The following is a 22,524-nucleotide window of genomic DNA, read 5'->3' as shown; positions in this document are numbered from 1 at the left end:
TCTGTGGTTAATGGTAAAAAATAATAAATGGTAGTATTTTTAATTTACCATCTTGAAGAAATATTTGTCTGGAAGCGACTCTGATAGGACTTAATGAGACACTAAAAGTAGAATTTGTCAGAAAAGCTCGTCTGACCTTGTTCCATTTAGAATCTTGCCTGTGCGTTCTTGATGTCAGAATTGGTGGTTCCTCACTTAGTGATTGCTGTACAGAATAATGAAAAAAATGATTTAAATAGAATTGTTTCACTTTAAGTATTGCCTGAACTGATTAAATTAGTGATTAGATTACTGATTAAATTTAACATTAAAACATCAATGTATGATATCCATCTTTCTTATTACCAGTGTGTATAAATAATAGTAGAAGTTCTAGAATATATAAGAGCAAATTAGGTTTAAATAATTCAATAAGCATAAACTAATTTCAGAATGTTAGATAACTTATTACGTTTATATATTGATCAACAAATTTCATGTTAAATATATTGAATTAGAGATCATGAAATTTAAATTTGTAATTTTATGAGTTAATCCTTTTTACTTGTATATATTTTTTCTTTTTTGTATCTTATACTACTTTATGTGTTAAATTAAATATAGGACTATATTTTGTAATTTGGAATTCCAAGTAAATCAGATTTGCAAATAAATGATAAAATTTTTGTATTGGTGTTTATATTAAATATGTAAATATGTACAAAGGTGAGGCACCTAAAACAAGCCACCTGAATAACTCACTTGCTTTGAACAAAGAAGGAAATGTGTCAGACAAAAATTGCTTGATTTTGAGGGGCCACATAATGTGAGATCAATAATTTTGTTATAAGTGAAAGCATACAGAGGATATAAAGGTCAAACCTGTCTTTTAAACTGGGATGGTTTGATTTTTCATTCAAAATATTCGAGACGAATACAATGATTTATAATACAAGGTCAACTGTAATAAAAAATTGTTTCAAGGCAATTTTTATATGCTCCTTCATCTTTTCTCTACTTGTTGGTATCTTATTGATATCGTTCTTATAATCGTTCATGCGTATCATCTACGATCAATGTAAATAAACATTGAATCGCACATAGCATTATTTGTACTTACTAATTAGTTTGAATTTATCTCGTCTATTTTAATATGAACATAATAGGGAAATCAATCTGCATACAAACGCACTGGTTCTTTCATAATTTGACGACATTCATCATGTATGAAAATCAGATCGATTTTTTCCGCTTTCGTATAATGCATTTCACTAAACATGTATTTTCATCAATGCATAAATTCAAATTAATAGTTAGCACAGAGAATGCTACGTATAATTCAATGTTTATTTACATTTAGTGATACGCATGAACGATTACAAGATACCAACAAGCAGAGAAAACATGACGGAGTATATAAAAAGAATTGTCTCGAAACAATTTTTTATTACAGTCGACCTTGTATTATAGGTCACTGTATTCGTCTCGAGACGCTCTATGAGACTGAGAACGAAAAATCATTACATTTTAAAAGACAAGTTTGACCTTTATATCTCTCTATGCCTCCATTTAAAAAAATTATTGACGTCACATTATGTGCCCCTCAAAATCAAGCAATTTTTGTCTAACACTCTTTTTTCTATTGTTCAAAACAAGCGAGTTACTTAAGTGGCCTCTTTTAGGTGTCTCACCCTTGTACATACGTACCATGTACATTAGGAGACGCGGCAGCGTCTCGTGCCAAGTAGTTGAGTGGCGCGTGACGCTGGCGGTGTCTTTTTTGCAACCAAAACGTTGAAAAACTTTGATAGCGATTTATTCTTTTGACGTAGTGTGTAATCGATTTTAACGATTGCCACATTGTTAAGTATCACTGTGCACGTAAAATGAGCCCTCACATATGTAAATTAGGATAAAAGAAGCTGAGATATCGAGATATTAATCTTACGTCCAGGAATAATTTAATCACAGACGTCTACAGGGTGTCCCACACAAAGTGGCGGAGTCGTTAAGGAGAGATTCCTGGAGTGATTCTAAATAACCTTTTCCTTTGCAAAAATGTTCTCTGAAGTTTTGTTAACAAGTTATTAACGAAAAACATCGACCAATCAGAGAGAACATATAGCGGACGAACAGCCGTCCAGTGACAGGACGACAGGACACAAGCTACGCGTAGCGTTTACTACTCGCCGTGCTTAAGTTTTGTACAAGATACTCAAGATCTCTACGTTATTGCCCAATTTCTCTTAAACTATTAGATGGAAAGTTATGAAAAAAATCAGGGACACGTTAGTTATCGAGACACATATTATGGAATTTTGTTAGATTTTTAAATTAATTACCCAACTTGTAAAAAATAAAAAACGAGAGAAAAAAATTGAATGTAGGCAATCTTATAGAGATAACGGGAAACCTGGGCTGCGACAGAGATGTGAAGACCAGTTAAGGGGCAGATGTCGATTTATGTATGAGGAAAACATGACTTCTGACGAATTTAAGAATTTGGAAACGGTTTACGCGTTGATCGTTTTATTGCCGAAGATATGCGCTTTTGTCGGGGTTCGTTAAGCGGGTCGGAATGGCCAGGGAGCAGCCATGAGACATATGCACCCCAGATAGGGCTTTAAGTAACCGACGGGAATCCGAGCAGGTGTACCCCCTCAGTCTCTCTGTTCCCTCACTCCACTCTCTCCTAAAGGCGGATATTTTCCGAAAAAGATGTCTTGATTGGGTGCAATTGACAACACCTTCAGGCGAGTGAGAATAAGAACCGTAGCTCATCGACGACAAAAGCATTGAAATTTTTCAACGATCACGGAAACAAAGGTCGAAAACAAGTGTTAGAAAAAGAATTCAAACCCGTATCACGTTGCGTCTAACTGTTTCTTCCGTAACCGATTATATGTCCTAATATAATATATATTCTTTTTGATTAGTCTAATAATCTACAAGTGTAATTTTCTTCGAAGAATCCCCCTCCATCCCTACATGAAAAATACCGATTTTGTATTATAGCAATACCAGAATAATAACCATATTAATTTAGCAGATAAATATCATTAATACTATTGTTTACAATTTTTTTCACATTTTTCAATTTGATACACCACAATAAAAAAATAAAAAGCAATGATTCCGTAGTGCCTATGAATTCTACACTATTGTTATGCGTATTAAAACGTTAGAAATCATATAAAAATGTTTGTTTACTAAGATAATGTAAAGCTTACTCACAAAATGCCATATGTTGCAAAATCTAATCTGCAAAAACTACGTAACCAGCGATTTTAATTACCTTAACTATGGCGCACTAAACCAAAAAATTGGCCAAAAGATTCTAGGTAAGAGAATAAGTAGACATGCAATTGTCATTGTTGAAACTCACCCAATCTGAGAAAAATTCACTTGTTGCTTAAACACTTGCTCCACTCGGTCACGCTGTCGATTCCGGTCGTTCAGGGATAAAGCAGTGGTAGTAATGGAAATACACCTTACGTTTATAACACTCCGCGGACACTAATACTGATCACTTTATTAAAAGAGTACTTGACCTCCTAACTACTGAAAACCGTGGAACGTACTGAATTAAAAACACCACGGTCGTGAATTATTTCAGAAAGAGATCGTTCCTACGTTTAGAAACATTGTGGCCCTGAAATGTGATAGTCCGGATACTTTTCGTGGTATATCAGTTCCGCGGCTTCCGCGTTGCCTCGGCATTCCGCGACAAAAGAAAAGAAGTTGTACCCTTCGGTGGCAGAAATCATGATCGATACTAACGATTTTTTCCGAAGTCTCTTTCCTCCTGCGCTCGCATTGTTCTAGGTGCGACTTCTTCGGAATGTCATTTCTTCAATACTCAAATTTGATTTATCGTTTTTCATGATCAAGGGATGGTTTTTTTCAATCAGACTCTTTTCGTGGAGGTGATAGTCTCTCCTTCAGGTCAAGAAAAATCATAGATAAATTCATCGAGGAAAGCAAAGGCATATCCGATTAGTATCGGAGATGATAATGAATATATCGCAGATGTGGTCCTTTATGTTCATTAGTATTGCCCTGCAAGTTCCAAGGAGCCATCGGTACTCGAGACAGAAGGCTGCGAGGTCCGCGTTGCGATCACACCTACAGATCTTTCGATGCATTGGAACTGCGGAAATATGGCAGTTCCCGTCGTAAAAATACAAATTGGGGAAAATTTCTCGACGTTACACATTTGATCAACGGATGTCTTGCACAGACAAACTCGTCGATGAGGGGAAAATACGTCAACTGCATTCCCATTCTTTAGTTACTTCAATATCAGAGTCCTGCGGCCGACATGTATTTAATTACGGTGCACATATAGTGACCATCCGATGTCTCCTTAAACCATGATACGAATTTCGTTACGTTTTTAAATATTTTAATGTAACAAAGTTGAAGAAATAGGTACGTATTAGTTGAAATATTTGGCTACAATTGAAAATAGGATATATTAATCTTTTGCACTCGAGCGGCGCCGACGCGACGCCCGGCCTCTTTGAAGCGAAAAAGGCCTCGAGTGCAAAGGGTTAATTGCTGTGATCGGTAAAAGGTACGAAAACATCGGTTTCTTTTTTTCAATTATAACGAACCAAAGGCAAAAATGTTTAAATAAATTGAAGTTAATAGTATGACACCCTCATTCGATTGTATCCTTTATTACTTTATTGGATGGTAGGTAAGTAGGCGTGCAATTATTCTTGGTGAAACTTTTCCCACTTCACTTTCTACCCTCGACTCCAGTGTAGAAACTCTATCATACACAGGTAAAAGACTGAACAAATGTGATAGAATTTGATTGAAAGTTAATTGGTACGATCTATGATAGTATTCGGCCCAAATGCGTGGGAGAGAGAGGGATAACCTGGCTCCTGACTTTTTCTGCACCGCCTAACCAAGCTGAAGGAGACAAGAAAGTAATCCATGTTCAAAATCTTAAAGAAAGTTAACGATAAACAGTTATTACACATTATGGACTGCTTTTGGTGGTTAAATGTTGCCTTCGAATTTTTCGAATATGTAGTCGAACGATCGTAAATCGTCTATTAAAGATTACATGAATCTATTACATTCAGCGTCTGTTTGTAATGCGTTTGTTTAGGTACACATAAAATCAAAAATTTCCCTTATTGACTACTTGAAAATTAAATTCGGTACAATGGTAAAATCTTTGTTAGGTTTTACCGTTTAAATATATATTTTAAATATATTATTTTTCCATATTATTTTCTTATCCTTCCTGCGAGGAAGATGTGATTCACGTTTTTTCCCTTCATAATATTTCAGCTAATATCAACCTATTTTTTCAACTTTGTTACATTAAATTATTTCAAAACGTAACAAAATTTGTATGATGGTTTAAACGGACATTGGATGGTCACTATATGTACACCGTAATAAAATGCATGCCGGCCGCAGAACTCTGATATCGAAGTAACTAAAGAATGGGAATACAATCGTTAATATCCACCATGATTTCCGCCACCGAAGAGTATAACATCTTCTTTTCTTTTGCCGCGGAGTGCTGAGGCAACGCGGGAGCCGCGGAATTGATGTACTGTGAAAAGTACCCGAACCGACCGTCATATTTCAAGGCCACATAGTTTTTAAACGTAGGAACGACCTCCTTCCGAAATAATTCACGATTGTGGTGTTTTTAATTCAGTACCTTCCGTAGTTACAGGTGATTAGGAGGTCAAGTACTCTTTTAATAAAGTGATCAGTATTAGTGACCGCGGAGTGTTATAAACGTAAGGTGTATTTCTGTGATGCCGTATATCTGCGATCAATAGGTCCTACGCTACCACTGCTTTATCCCTGATCGACAGCGTGACCGAGTGGAGCAAGTGTTCAAGCAACAAGTGAATTTTTCTCAGAATGGGTGCGTTTCAACGATGACAATTGCATGTCTACTTATTCTCTTATCTAGAATCTTTTGGCCAATTTTTTGGTTTAGTGTGCCATAGTTAAAGTAATTAAAATCGTTGGTTATGTAGTTTTTACGGATTAGATTTTGCAACATATTGCATTTTGTGAGTAAGTTTTATATTATCTTAGTAAACAAACATTTTTATACGATTTCTAATGTTTTAATACTCATAACAATAGTGTAGAGTCCGTAGAAACTAGGGAAACATTGCTTTTTATTTTTTTTTACAGTGTTGCATCTAATTGAAAAATGTGAAAAAAATTGTAAACAATAGTATTAATGATATTTATCTGCTGAATTAATATGATTATTAGTCCGGTATTGCTACAATACAAAATCGATATTTTCCAATTTTTCTCTCTCGTTTTTTACTTTTTGAAACTTGGGTAATTAATTTAAAAATCTGATAAAATTTCATAATTTGTTTCGCGATAATTAACGTGTCATTAATTTCTTTCATAATTTTTCATTCAATAGTTTAAAAGAAATTGGGCAATAGCGTAGAGATCTTTAATTTCGTGTACAAGGCTCGAGCACAGCAAGAGTAAATGCTTCGTGTAGCTTGTGCATCGACACTGGTCGATCGAGCGCTCGCTGTCCACACTCTGTGATTAGTCGATATTTTTTGTTAGTAACTCATTAACAAAGCTTCAGAGGACATTTTTGCAAAGGAAAACGTTGGTTAAATCATCCCAGAAATGCCTGTTTAATGGCTCCCGCACTTTGTTAGGGACACCCTGTATAGAAGTCTGTGAATTTAACATGCTTAGTTTCGTTGGATGGGGATACTTTATCCAAGCTTTTACATTTTTGCCGCTCGGTGGCTTTTGGCCTTCATATTTTTGCCGCTAGGTGGCTTCGGCTACACACCTAGGAAGCTGTCAAAATCCGTCAAGTTTTGAACAAAAAGGTTAGTAATAAAAGCTAATATATATATTATAATAATAATAAAAAAATAACAGAAGCAACAAATGAAGAAATCGAGCACACTTGTAAGAACGTGTCCTAACACGGGGAAAGTTGTTACATAATACAGAGTGAGTTAATATAATATTAAACTTTGGAGGATATGTACACATATATACTAATTGTTTAATTGATAATTTATTGATGATGAAACGCTATCATATGAAATTTTCACTTCTCTAATCAAGATCTGAAATTTGTTTATACTCATTGGACTTATTAAACCTAATTTTATTCAAATAATAGACGTCCAATTGTCACTCTTTTCTGTAAGTTACTCACAGCAATACCTATTATTTAATTACAAAAGAAAAAAATGTTAACCTGTCGTTTAAAATCTTTAGTGATAGATAATTCCCGATGCATTTTTCTCAGCTGCGGAGAATTTCCACCTGAAGTATGTGCGCTAGAGGAAAGTGGTGAATTAGATTCTGTAGACGACATACACCTGACTTCCTCTTCGTTTGATGGTATTGTAATTGTTAGAAATAGTGCTGGTTTCTTTGCTGTTTCTTCTGCATTTTTTTTGTCCAAATTATTTGGAGTATGCATTGGCGGATTCTTTTCTGCAGTAATTCGAATCATTGGTTTTCCTTGATCGACCTAATATTAAATTAATTTTTATACAATTTTTATTTGATTGTTATAATGATAATATAAATTCAATTTTCTTTTCAAAAATATTAGTTTTTAAATTTGGTTTACAGTTATACATAACCATAACTTTTCCTTAAATAAATGTCATTTTTCCCTTGGCTATGTGATTAACAAGTAAGTTTTTACTCGCATGTACAGGATGTAAAAATATCAATAGTCACGGCTTTAGGGGGTGAACCTATAGCTCTGGATCAGTGAACATTGCAAAAATACCCGTTCGCAAAGTTGTTTATGTGCCTACTCAAACACGGCAGACCTAACAAAGCTATTAACCTAATAGATCTAATTCGAGTAACTTTCCTTTTTTTTTCAAATATTTCCAATATAATATGGCAAAATTAACAATCAAGAACTGTAGAATTATACGAGGTATTCGGCTACAAGTGGGAGAAATTTTAAGATGCGATTCTAGAAGTCCAAATAAGCCGAAAATCAAGACTGATGATTTGATGTTTAGGGCCTCGTTAATTATTTATAAGCAATTAAAAATTTAGTAAAATCCACATGTAATCAGGCAAACTGTCTTAAAATATCGATCGCATCGAGTGCGCGGCAAACGACAGCTGATTGAATCGCAGCAGTGATCATTGCCATTAAAACAACGATAAAATTCGTGACAGCAAGCAGTCAGTTATTCGGTCGAGTTCGATTAATTCATATTTTAAAATTCGACGTTATACTTTAAGCATTGTGTAAGTGTCAGATAAAAGAATATATTCTACAACGTTTTGACTCCAATTTATTTCTATATTTGTTACATCAATTTTCGACGTGACAAGAGCAAACGAAGCCGAATCGATTACCAGTTACGATAGAGGTTCGCTTCCAGACTCCAGACCCGAGCGAAGTTCTCAATTGTGCATCTACGTGCTGTAGGTAATATGGAAGAATAGAGATATATGTGGGAAAGTACATGTTTATATATATAGTTCCATCCTTCTTACGTCTACCTTGAGCGTAATGCGCATATTGCGCATGCGTCATGAAAGAATGAAGATATACAGGATGGCTTAATTGGAAATCCTGAAAGTGCTGCGTTTAGCGGTGAGAGGCTGTAGTGACGCTACCGCAGGAGCCACAAGAGATCTGTAGTAGCTCTTTCCGTGTCGGTAATACGACTAGCTGTTTAATGAATGCGAAATGAAGCAGCACTGTGATTCCCCCTCTACTACATAACTACTGCACGAACCGTGTGTAAGTGAGTTCGGCCCCTCAGACCACTTTGGATAGCTTCGGAAAGTTGAGAGAGAAGGCGAATGTTAGCCTTACTCTCTCAGTCTTAAAACGCTGTATTCAATTCTTCAAGTTCAAGTCGCCGGCAAGCGATACGAGCCACACGACCATCACGATTGCACTTATACTTCCACTTTCCGACTTATGTTAGATAGAAGGGGATTTTTCGATGAAACTCTCAGAGATTTTTATGACATTTTACGGGACGAGTGTGAAGATCAAATGATAACATTCTATAGAATATCTTATACCAATACGAATTTTTTATAAATAATTAATACAAATCTATATACATATGTTTAGAAGATATTAGATTTTTTAAGGAAGACGGTTGGATTACCGCAGGTAATAGTTTCTTTCTAATTGTAAGTGACAGTTTCTGTGTTCTCGATATCTAGCATGGAAAATTAATTTTCTCTTTTTCTTTAAATATTTAAATTATTGCACTTAAAGTTATTTCATAAATACTATATTTTTTTAAAATATGGATCTTCATTTATAAATACGTATATGTATAATAAATATATTTGAAGTCTTCTCTACAATGAATACATATCGCGTGTATGTGTACATGCATATTGTATGCATGTAGGTTTTACCGAAAATTAGAGTTGCATATAAGTGTTCGAAATTAACAATAAACAATTTAGCTCTGTAACAAGTAATACAAGTAACATCTTCACAACAATTAGTACAGTTCTATTTTTTAAAGTTGCTTATAAAAATTCAAATATCTGAATTACATATGAATTTGTAAACAAAAATTTGTATTAAAAACTTATAGTATTAGTGAAACAATGTTACAGGCAATTTAAATTATGAAAAAAGTTCTTTCGATACTGTGCTTCAAATCTACCTATCGTTATTAGAAAATAATTATCATCCGCAGATATACAACAGCCTTCCCTGAGAATGTCATGAACTGCTAACTACAAGGTAGAGTTGGGCATATCTTATTGAGAATAAAGGATAAAAGATGAATAAATTCATAAAGTTTATTCTTGAATAACGGATAACAGTACACAGTTATTCGTAATTAACGAATCATTTTTTATCGAATAAAACTGTTAAGTCATAATTTGCGAATAAATTTTTGAGCTTTAATTACTAGTAACTCCGGACTAAATAGTATTGGTACATGTAAATATCATTATAAAATTTGTAATCATTTATGTTGTGAATGTTGTTTCACGAATCCGTTTATAAAATGCGCTAAAGATTTTGTTTTATAAGTAACTTGGTGGGGACAGCTCTGCCTGTTTCCGTTTTTTTGTACTTTTTCTCTCTTCTTTCGTTCTTCTCTCCTTCTCTCCTTCGTCTCGTTAAGTGAAGCAAATAAATTTTTTTCTATTATACAAGGTGTCTCAGTGCAATTTATTCAATTTCCAACAGGTTATGGACTGAGACAACGTTCACTTAAAATTTTCTTTATGTAAAAGGATGTTCTTAAATAAAGAAGGCCTGTCTTCGCGAGTTATCTTTGAGGTTAACCCGGCCGCATATGCGAAAGAGAAAGTAACCAAGAATGGAATCCAAAGTAATGAGAATTATCAAACTCAAGGAAATAGAAAATTGATTGCAATGGAAATTTCAAGTATCTGTTTTGTTGAGAGAAAAGAAAGTTATGTAAGTGGTGAACGGTGAATTCAACAGACCTGAACCACACAACCAGGACATTACAGATTCTCAACGAAATTTATTTATACAGGCGAATAATGTTGTTCAAAAAATAATTGCTATGACCGGGGCAGACTCTCAGTTGGTATGTATAATGAATTGCACATGCGCTAAAACATGTGAGAAGCACTACATGGTCTGTACGAGCAGAAGTTTGGGACAAGCATCCACATGCTTGAACAAAAGTGGTGTCAACTGACTAAGGAGCCTACAGACAGCATGGTATCGCATATTGCGAAGCTAAAGGACCTCGCGTATCGCCTGCAGATAATAGGTGATCCTATCCGTTGGGGATCCTATGATGATGACAAAAATTTTGATGACACTACCCGCCGGTTACAACCATTTCGTCACAGCCGTGTTGGCCATTTTGCCGAAATGGTACCCCCAGTAATCAAAATCATCGCTCCGGGGAACAAAACGGTCAACCCGTCCACCCTGCGCTAGTCACTGCCTGGTTTGCCTACGCTTAGTTATAAAAGGCGTTACTCAGAGTGATTGGGGAGTCCTGTTGTCTCCGACTCGTTCGTGCGACAGTAGTTGAAATTCACCGCCCAGTATTACAACCTCTTCCGACAGCAGTTGATATACATAGTAGTGGGTACCCAGCGACGTGTGTTCTAAGTGTACTTTGCTTTTTACACCTGGGAGTCCATCCTTAAGGATGAACGGAGATTGGATAACTTAGTGGTGAGACTTTTAGTCGAGGAAACTAGGCTCGTGACTCAGAAAAAAGACATAAATGGGGCTTTTGCGGCCATGAAACTGGCAAAGAAGAAGACACGGTACACTAGAATAGATAATATCTCGCAGAGAGAGACTTGTACTTCAAAAAAGGGCAGCTCTGATTTATGTTTCAAGTGCAAGAAGCAAGGTAGTAGGTAGAAGCACGGTAATTGTTGCCAAGAGGGATAAGTTAGTGCAAGCCCTAAGCAAAGGAGATATTAACATTTTGACTTTTGATAGAAGTCAATGGATCGAGAAGTACCTTGCGCGAGTTTTACTTATACCTAACCTAAGATACAGCCTTTTTTCAGCTGGGTCTGCGTTAGATAAAGAGCTGCTTCAGATATTAACTTCCAGAGGATGCCAGTTTGAAAAGGATGGGGTTGTGGTTGTAGCGGTATTGCGCACGAACAAACTGTGCGAGATGCAGTTCAAAGCATCTAAAGAAGAAAAGGAATTGAGGCATTCATTGCCATCAAAGACAGTCTTCAGTCGTGGCATAAAAAGCTTGAACATCAAAATGCTCAGTATGTGAAGTAATACCTAAAAACTGAGGGGATTCGTGTAGATGGACAGGATAAATTCTTCTGTGAGGGATACGCCAATTCCTAAAAAATGTATTATCAGTACTTATTGTGACGTTGGCACTGCTTTTTTTCCGTACGCATACCAGATGAATCTTTAAATTTAATTTTCTCAGAAACTAAGCATCTTATTAAAAAAATTGCATTTTTTATTTTCGGTTTGTTACATGTAGAATCGCCCCTTTTCTTGTTTTAATTTAATTACTAATAAAAAATATGTATTGGTATGAGATATTACACAGAATGTCATTATTTGATCTTTGTACTCATCCTTTAAAATTTCATACAAATTTTTGGGGATCTAATCGAAGAGCCTTCTTCTGAGTCAGAAAGTGAAAATATCTGTAACATTCAAAAGATTGCGTGTGGATTGTGTCGCTGTCTGTTGACTTGGACCTTGAACCTAAGTGTTTCAAGCTTTTCGAAGCTACCCGAAGCAAGGATCATATATACTACTAAACACAGCATGTATGTATATAGTGTACGTACAGAAAATCGACGAGCACGGCTATGGAAACATAATTGCTCAAGTGTGACGCCACACTGGGAAAAAGATAATCATTCAAAATGACTGATACGGCATCAGACATTGAGACACTATCAACCCTCGCGATTCACGTGAAGCTACGAGCAACTTGCGTGGATCTAGCTTTGAAATAATTATTAATAATGGTAAGAAACTATTTTATTTTGTAATCAGTAATTACAAATAACGACTTTTTCTTCAGCCATTTATGTATTGTTCTTATTACATCTTTAAACTAAAATAAATTATAAGAAAATAATTACAGATTGAACATTATCAACATCTCAATTAAACTTTAAATACATTTTGCGAAATTATAATTTCCAAAGTATGCATATTTCATATTTAATCCATTCAATATGTTTTCTGGAAGTTAAACATTTTCACATTCTCATTAATGTTGAATAGTGAAATAGTTTAACATGTTCGGAACATCGGCGTGTCATTCTTTCAAAATTGCAGATATGTTTTACTAGCATAGCTTATACATCATGCCCGTGTGTGACGTCATATTGATGATTTTATCATTGCCTAGAGGAAGTTATTTAAAACCGTATCTACATATAGCATATAGACTCTAAGGTCCAAAGCGGCCTGAAACGCCGAGTTCACCTACTGTTCGAGCCTCAATAATGTCCCTCGAACAACATTTTACGAGACATGGACGATACATGCGGTACCTATGATAGTGTGTATAGTGCAGGGGCAAATTCTCAATGACTCGCGTGCCAAATCTGGTCATCATGGGCTTGCAACCTAGTGTGTACCAGCTGAACTAAACCTATTACTTCTTTACTTTGTTTTATCCCTAACCTGGCAAAAAGCACTGCTGAGACGGCATTATACTTTTCGTCCTTATATTAAAAGATTATGAACTGGCAAAAAGTTAATTTGCTAGAGGAAGGTTTAATCGAGTGCGCTCTGGTCATGATCTCGCTTAGAACAATCTCTAAATTACCTCAAAATACTTTGATTTCATGGCTGTGAATTATCGATTTTTGCTTTACTTTGAACAATCATGTTACTGAACATCAGCAGAATCTAACTAAATCATGACCACAGCGCACTCGATTGAACCTTCCTCTATGGAATGAGCCCCTTCCCAGCTCAAAATTTGTCAATATAAGGATGAAAAGCGTATTCCCGTAAACCTCTGTTTTTGCCTAATTTTATCGGTAATGTCACCGCCCTGACATATCTGATTTACCAAATTGGTGACATCAGTTATTGAAAATTTCCCTCTCCACTGCACACCAGCGTTGCCATCCGAGAGTCTTTCGACTCCCCTTACCTTTCCGTCCCTCGCCAAGCTGTGCTGCGGAACCTGCCTCCGGTTGCCCCACTCCACTCATTGACGCTGATGCGTGCTGCGTGGGGCATGCTAGCGGGTGTTCCGAAAGAACTGTATACTTATGCAAGCTAAAGCCGTCCGTAGGGTCGCGTAGCACAAAAGAACACCCGTTAGGTTCCCTACCTGCTCCCCAGTGAGAGGAGTAGGTCAACCGAAGGCAGGCTCCGCAGCACAGCTAGGCGAGGGACGGAAAGGTAAGGAGTATGGATGGCAACCCTGCTGCACACACCACCACATGAGTTGCGGATACATGAGCTTGGTACTTCGGGCCACTACGGACAACTTCGGAAAGTCAAAAGAGTTTCGAATATAAAGGGAACCTTACTCTTTTGCTCTTGAAACTGAAACGTTGGCCACGTTGCGGACAAGCAGTACGAATCACGCGTGATCTTATCAAAAGTCCAAATATTTTCACTTTCCAATTTACAATTCGAAGGAGTTTTTGGTGTGATCCTCAGAAGGTTGTAGAAAATTTTGTAGAACGAATCGAGAAATTGAACGATGACATTTTGTGGAATATCTCGTGCCTGTGTGTATTTTTCATTAACAGTTAAAACTAATCTACATACAGGTCATAGTAGGACACATGGTACAACCGCAAAAGGCGTCTATATGTAAAAATAAAACGAAAACAATGATCGCTAAACATATATGAAGCCTGCAAATAATGAGTTGTACATGCACTAGACAAATCTTCAAATTTAATTATCCTGAAAACTAAGTACCGTATAAAAAGGATTGTATTCTTTGTTTTCGGTTTATTTTTATATGTAAGTAGAATCATCCTCTTTCTGGTTGTATCGCATGTCCTGCCACATCATGTTGTATGTTCAGAAGTTAGTAGTATCCTCAAAACAATCACTAGGGTAGCTGCGGATCATAGTTTTTATTTTATTTAATCCTTGCCAACTAGACTTAAGATGACTTCCAGTTTACATACATATTTACATTTTTACTGTATAGTGAGCTACAATTGCGCATACTTTCTTAATCCTTTCTATTATTTACGGTACAATCTAATAATGTAGTCGAAATCGAAAAATGAAAATATTTGGGCAATTGAAACGATCGTGTGTGGCTCATGTCGCTTGCCGACAACTTGAACAGTTGAATCTCAGCGTTTCAAGAACGAAAGAGTAAGATTCACATCTGCCTTCTCTCTCGACTTTTCTCAACTGTCGATTCGTCGTGCTCACATACACGTGGCTCGTGTAATACTATACAGAGTGGACGGGGAAATTTTCTAAGTCACGTCCTCAATTCTGAATCATAGAGTGCTTTCATCTTTCCTTTAATTAACAGCTACGTGTCTGAAGGTAATGGATTTGCTGTAAACTGTAACGGCAGATTCCGACCTATCAATCTCGAAAAATTACGTGACTACTCTACCCTCTTAAATATATCTTCAAAGCAAACAGACAAAGAATGGTATTTGCAATCACTTAGTAAAATTAATATTATTTTAAGCTTAAGTCACATCTACCGATTATCGGAATCGACAATTGTGTCGGTCTAAAGGCCAATTACAGACTGAACAATCCTTCTTTTTGTATTTAATGGATAAGAAATAAAGTGATATACAGGGTGTCCCATACAAGGTGGCGGAGCCGTTAAGGGGAGATTCTTGGGATGATTCTAAACAACCTTTTCCTTTGCAAAAATGTTCTCTGAAGCTTTGTTAACGAGTTATTAACGAAAAACATTGACCAATTAGAGAGCGCCTATAGCGGACGGGCAGCCGTTCAGTGACGGGACACTGGAAGCACAAGCTACGCGTAGCGTTTACTACTCGCTGTGCTCGAGTCTTGTACAAGAAACTCAAGATCTCTACATTATTGCCCAAATTCTCTTAAACTATTAGATGGAAAATTGCGATAAAATCAGGAACACGTTAGCTATCGCGACACATATTATGGATCTTTCTTAAATTAATTATCCAAGTTGTAAAAAATAAAAAACGAGGAGAAAGAATTTAAAAATGCCGATGTCGTATTGTAGCAATACCTGATTTATGATCATAATAATTCAGTACATAAATATCACCAATACCATTATGTAACATTTTTTTCACATTTTTTAACTTGATACGCAATTCCATATTTCATTCGTCCACATGCATCGAAAGGACTTCAACGGTAAGCGTGACACAACCTTTGCGGCCTTCAGTCTCAGGCACCAATGGCTCCTTCGAACTTGCAGGGCAATACCAGTGATCATAAACAGTCACATCTGCGAGACACTCGTTACGGTCTCCTACACTAATCTGATATGCCTTTGCGTTCTCCCATGAATTTTTTTGCGACTTTTTCGACCTGAAGAAGAGACTACCACCTCCACTAAATAAAGTAACCAAGGAAGACCCAAACTCGTTGGTGTCAACTAAAAAATCAAATTCGAGTATTTGGTATCGATCGTAATTTCGCCGCCGAACTGTGTAACCCTTGTTTTTATTTACCGAATGCCACGACACTGCGAACATCGCCCCACAAAACGTTTCAAAATAATCCACGACCGTGGGGTTTTTAATTCGGTGCGTTTTGCGATTGTCTGTCGTCAAAAGGTCAAGTGTTCGTTTGGTGAAGTGATCAGTGTTAGTGACCGCGAAGTATCATAATGCAAGGTGGCTTCCTGTGGAATAGTATACCTGCGATCAGCAGACTCTGTGCTTTACGCTATCGGGCATCATCACCCAACGACCAGGATCGGCACAGTGACTCAGTGGAGTAAGTGCTCAAGCAGCAGGTGAATTCCTCTTCGCATAGGTAAGTTTTACTTTTACTTTCGAATGAGGGAGTCATATTACTAACCTCAATTTATTTAAACATTTTTTGTTGAGGCCCCTCATAATTAAAAAGTAGAAACCGGTGTTGCCGTAGTTTTTACCGATTGTAGCAACTAATACATCCAATTTTCGTTCATTCCTTATGAAATAAGTATTTTTGTACAATTTTTAATGTTTTGATACACAGTAAAATAATGTACAATTCGTACGAACTACGAAAACATTCTTTTTATTTTTTTGCTATGGCGTATTAAGATAAAAAGTGTGAAAAAAATGTTACATAATGGTATTGGTGATATTTATGTACTGAATTATTATGATCATAAATCAGGTATTGCTACAATACGACATCGGCATTTTTAAATTCTGTCTCCTCGTTTTTTATTTTTTACAACTTAGATAATTAATTTAAGAAAGATCCATAATATGTGTCGCGATAGCTAACGTGTTCCTGATTTTTTTGTAATTTTCCATCTAATAGTTTAAGAGAATTTGGGCAATAACGTAGAGATCTTGAGTTTTTTGTACAAGACTCGACCACAGTAAGTAGTGAACGCTACGCGTAGCTTGTGTCAGTCCTGTCATCCTGTCACTGGACGACCGTTCGTCCGCTATAGGCGCTCTCTGATTGGTCGATGTTTTTCGTTAATAACTCGTTAACAAAACTTCAGAGAACATTTTTGCAAAGGAAAAGGTTGTTTAGAATCATCCCAAGAATCTCCCCTTAACGGCTCCGCCACCTTGTGTGGGACACCCTCTATATAAAATTCTGACAAGGCTGTAGTCGACCTTTAGGTAGACTAGTGCCTGCGAGCAGCCAGCAATGCCCGAAATCGCTCTCGAGCGGCTCCCCCACTCCTTGAGGAACGGTTTTAGAATAGTTTTAACAGCTTCCTACTCTGCTTTGAAATCGGCCTTGAAACCGTTCGCGAGCGATTCCAGATATTGTCGGCCGCTCGCGCTCACTTTGGAGATACTTCAGCATCGCTAAGTTAGACTGACGAAATTGTCGGTCGTGTGCGCCTGGGCTTAGACAAAACAAAACTGTCGGTCTCCGATTGTCAGTAAGTGTGCGCTTAGGCTGAGCTAATGTACATATAGATAATATATTGAATCAAACTAATTTATATACAACTGCAAGAGTCTGTTTTCGAGAAACCTGAGAAGAGAAAATTACTTTGTTTCGTATTATTTGCAATCTGCAAATTCAAATCTCATTCTCTCTCCTTCTTTCTAAACAAAGTTATTTCAGTACAAAAGAAATACTGGTCACTTCCTAGACATGTCTTCATATCTTGATTGTAGAACGTAAATCTAGCTTCTGGAATTACGGGATCATCTGAGAACTCTTCATACATGCAAATGTCGCGAACACGATGAATAGGTTTCTAATGCCGTGATGCTCGTGATGTCCGAGTCTCTACTCACTCATGAAAGTTAAGTGCTCAAGAACGGGCCCAGGCAAACTTGCGAGCGACCGTGTTCGCAAAAGCAGCGAATATGTAATCTAGACGCATCGTAAGACAGTATAATCTTACAAGTTAACATATCCGACATAAACATTAAAAACTTTATTTGTAATATTTGTTAGTCTTAATGTAGGGTTGTGAAAAAAATTGGAAGATGAAGGAGCAGCGTTTTCGTCCTGGATGTGCTAGTGAACTCGTCAGTCATCAGCAAGGCTACTACAGACCCTGCCTTAGACCTGGGGATAATTAGGTCAGGTCAGAAATTGTATTTGTAGGAAAGGATGTTTAAGTGACTGTTGGGGCAGTGGTAGATTTGTTATGGAGTTATGGAGATAGTATCATCATAGTACCAAATAAGCAAAGTTGTCTAAAGGTTTGTTATTTACCTCATTTACATGTTCTACATCGTTTTCTTGTTCGCTATGCAGTACAATGATATCACTGTCAACAGATTCACTACGATGATGATTTGCACAGTACTCTTTTTTACCTTCTTTTGTTTCTGAAGGCAAGCATTCTAAATTATTCGGAAAATTCTTTTGAGGGCCTAAAATAAAATAATGATATCAAAGCAATTTATATTCAATACTTTATGCACATGCTGGTTTGCAAGGGACGAACGATTTGCGTAATCTAAATGAAAAGCTACATACATGTATTTACGAACCATGTATTGTTAAATTTGTTAGTTGGTACAATAGTGAAACTATAGAACATTAAGAAATGAATTACTTGCAGTAAATGTTTATTTTAGCGACTTTTCTCAATTTTGGCTACTATGCTGCAGTGTTTGAAAACCATTATCTAAAACTGTCACTAAAACGAGAAACGAATCTTGTTGCTTTTTTTTCTAACAACATAAAATTAAAAAATTTTGTTTACTTTATGACAATAGATATATATTTTTCGTCTAATTCACTTACAATTCTTGAAATTAAATATTTAAGCACTTTAGAACATGTAAATTCATCGAAACAGTACCAAAGTTGCACCGATAAGTATTGAATCGAATCCTTCGGCCCCATGGGATATAATAATAAAATATTCATACCAAGCCTGTAACTTTGGTTATTGTAATTCCAGTCGAAAGAATGTGTTGTATTTTATTTTTCCAAGCACTTTTAAATAAGGTTTCGAATTACCTTAACTTAGCTGCCACGAATGTGCACGTATAGGCAAAATCTTAAAAAATTCTTATTATATCGCTTTTTTAGGAAAAATAGCAGAAAATACATTACTTTCCCAATCACTCCAATTAATTTCTCATTTTAATGATAAATTGAGATTGCTTTTTTAAGAAATAACCAGAGTGAAATAACCAAAATTAGGACAAGCCGCTGAACTGTACATCCAATTACCTTATTTGTTTTAGTTTTTAATGCCTGAAGTATGATTCACAAATAATAGTACAAGTATAGTATACGTGAGGAAAACATAAGTAGAAGACTAAACATGTACAATACATGGTGCATAAGTAGCGTGCGACAAAAATAGTATTTCATTCTGGACCATCTGCTACTTCTGAAACTATCTTAGGATTGCACAAGAGCGAAAAAAGTTCTGCCGAGCATGTATGAACTAAATAAATTTGAAAAATTAGAAAAACGTAAAATAAACACAAGTAATCAGTGTTGATAAAGTATACATATACGTACAGAGTGTTTAATAAAAGTGTGAAAGCACTGTAAACATTAAAATAATAAAACTAAATCATGTATACTTCTATCTATGTTTTGAACATTGTTTAGATTTTTACTTATGTCACTTTTATTTCACAAAATACTGGCCCACAATGCATATAGAATAACACTTGATTGACGAATCATTATCATTCTGAGATTTAATGATCAAACATTTAAAATTTCAATTACTGTTATTCGCAATATATGTATGCATTAAAATTAAAATTACTATTATTAATATTGTAGTTTTTTACTTTCTTAAATATCTTTAATCTATTTTGTTAACATTCTAAAAGCATTTCACAAGAATATGCAACGTGTAGTTAAGGATTTAAGCGTTACTGGAAATATACGTGTACATGAACATTGTAGTTTACAATCGATCCTGAATATTTTTCGTATTCTGAAACACTTTATACAGCAGCCTCGAACGTAAACACAATATCTATATAATACATGTACAAGTGTTTGTTTCACGATTGTCTTATTTAATGTGATTTGTGTAGCTACCTCTACGAATACCATATAGCATTTATAGAATATCACAATATTTAGTAAGAATTCAAGTTTGAGTGATTTAAGAAGAACTGTTGAATTTGTATATGAAAATAAAATTCATAATAATAAGTACTATTTACTACTTAATGTTTGTAATTATAGGACTTTGCATAACTTTTTTCAAAATTAATTATATAAGACAGTATTCACATTACAAAAACTAAAATTATGATATTCGGGGCGTAAACAATATACGTGATAATATTTCAAAGAGTAGTGGGGAAGCTGAAATGGAACACAGATGTCCTGTGACATAATGTTCTTAAACACAATACCTTGAAGTTAACATACCTATATATTAAATAATCAAAGGATTCTATAAAGTTTTAACAATTCGAGATCTATCTCCTACAAACACTGTGTCATTTGAGCTCTTCTACCATTCTTTAAAATATTACCATATATATCGTTTACAGCCCGTATCATTAACCTCGCGATAACTTACTTCTTTTCTTAAGTATAAGTAAAAAACAACGAATTTAAAAATAAAAAAAGTAAAACATTATTCAAATATTCACTTGAATAATTATGTATATAATTTCCATATTAATTTTTTCGATGTTTAGTCCGTATCGTACGTGGAAACAATAAATACACATCTACATAAATCAATCATTTGTTGAAAATTAAGTAGGAAAGAATTTTAAAAAAAGCGTAAAATGCACACTTTCGTATTACTTACAATAAATATAAGCAACAGAAATAATACTTATTAAAGGCACACCTTGCTTTTACTAGTCTTATGTTAGTAGCATTCAAGGGATTTGACTATCAAAAACGTTCAATTACTCGATAATCATACCATTAATTTTAGATAATGAAGTTTCTACTATATTATAAGCAAAAACAAATATTACTATATATTTCATACAGTCAAGAGATCCCTCGTTAAACGAAGTCGTTGCAGTGGGTGGAGTTGTTGCTTGATTAGAAGACTTTGTTGATTCGCAAGATTCAGTAATAGTGCCTGAATTTTCAACTTCGTTATGTGGAATCCCAAGATTTTTAACAGAGGTAGATAATGGCGCAGCTCTGTCCATTGTTTCGACGTCACTGGTGAAAGCCCTTTCCCATTTGAAGGCAGCCTTGACCCTGGTCCATTTCGAAATTTTAGGCGCTCTACCTGAAATTTCTTCCGGCGAATTCGATATTTGCTTATCGAAATTAAACTTGTTTCTTGCTTGCTTTGATGAAGGCGATCGAATGTTCCGCCTCTGAGACAGTGGATCTCTGTAATTTGATAGCATGGCGTTCAAAAGGGATTCTGCGAATTCCGTATCTTCATCGCGAACATCAAGATGTTTGTTTCGTGCGAAAGTGTTTTCCAGTCGACGATCAGCATCGCGAAGTACTTTCAATTTCTCCAGGTTTCTGACGCGTTTAAATAATTTTGAGTTGCGATCCCTGAGCTCTAGGATTTGGTCTGTCAAAGCGTAAAGACGACTCAAAGGTTCAAAGGATTCGTCTGAATAGAAGCCCGATATCGGTATTGTGGATGTCGTAGAGTTCCTTGAAGGACATTCCGAGGTCTGACTTTCAAAAGCTGTGCCTAGATCCGCTAAGTATGCTATTATGTCCTCGTCCTCTTCGAGGTTGCGGATTTGCGACATTTCTGCCTGAACTTGAGCATTTTGTGAGTCCCAAGGACTCGGTGGTGGTGTAGGTAACCGACTTTCGTCCATTCTGTCCTTCATTCTGGGTGTCGTACTTTGCCTTGGCTTTGTTTCTTGTTCATTGTAGATTGTAGTTTTGTCATTATCAGCCATTTGGGACTTAAATATATTGTATGTATACTTAGAGCTTTTCTTTAACAGATACTTGCTAATCACAGCATTAATACTTGAGATATGCCGAAGCCGTCTAATTTTAGAATGACTTTTCTCGTGATAATCATAGGCGTAACCACACCGTTTCGCACTAAAACACCGTACAAGCGAAACCCCTTTTGTTTGAATAACTCTCAGCAAACGAATTGATGATTAAGGCGTTCTATATTTGACAACAATAATTAACTGTAACAATTCATTTAATTAAGATTACGATGTTGTCTTCGTGTGAAACAAATTATCAGTGACACCAATTCAAAACAAATTCCTTTCGACACTTCCGTTACACAGGATTCGATTCACTTCCCAGCACTGATTTCCATTTAAACGTAAACTCAGACGTATTTTGTTCTATAATTATTTGATAACAAAACTTTTACTATTATAACAACAATTGACGATACAGAAAGATCGCTCACTTGAAGGTATTAGGAACACATTTTTTACGTTCAGCGGCGTGAAGAAGGCCGCAGAAGAGACGATCTGAAATCGTATTGGCGTCCTCGTCTGATTATTTTAGGTAGCGAGCATTCAGCATTAGTATTTACAACGAAT

The 22,524-nt window shown here is 35.8% G+C and overlaps 2 protein-coding genes across 4 annotated transcripts in view; both read right to left on the bottom strand.

Moving 5' to 3' along the window:
* The window catches only part of LOC143185772 (uncharacterized), a 54,758-nt gene extending 32,337 nt beyond the window's left edge, over positions 1 to 22,421 (bottom strand). For all 3 annotated transcript variants that reach the window (XM_076389015.1, XM_076389016.1, XM_076389017.1), the window contains exon 1: positions 20,946 to 22,421. In XM_076389015.1, the coding sequence (XP_076245130.1) occupies positions 20,946 to 21,909 (964 nt within the window). In that variant the 5' untranslated portion in view covers positions 21,910 to 22,421. The remainder of the gene's footprint in view (positions 1 to 20,945) is intronic.
* Positions 8 to 18,784, bottom strand: LOC143185912 (uncharacterized). Its single transcript, XM_076389240.1, has 3 exons — positions 18,290 to 18,784; positions 7,223 to 7,501; positions 8 to 205 (listed from the first exon to the last, which is right to left on the bottom strand). Exons 2-3 carry the CDS (start codon positions 7,481 to 7,483, stop codon positions 8 to 10), a joined length of 459 nt encoding a protein of 152 aa, XP_076245355.1. The 5' UTR covers positions 7,484 to 7,501; positions 18,290 to 18,784.
* Positions 22,422 to 22,524: the final 103 nt, after the last annotated feature.

This window comes from Calliopsis andreniformis, chromosome 12 (assembly GCF_051401765.1).
Source record: "Calliopsis andreniformis isolate RMS-2024a chromosome 12, iyCalAndr_principal, whole genome shotgun sequence".
In the NCBI taxonomy this organism is placed as follows: Eukaryota; Metazoa; Arthropoda; class Insecta; order Hymenoptera; family Andrenidae; genus Calliopsis; species Calliopsis andreniformis.
This window is presented reverse-complemented; position numbering and strand designations above follow the sequence as displayed.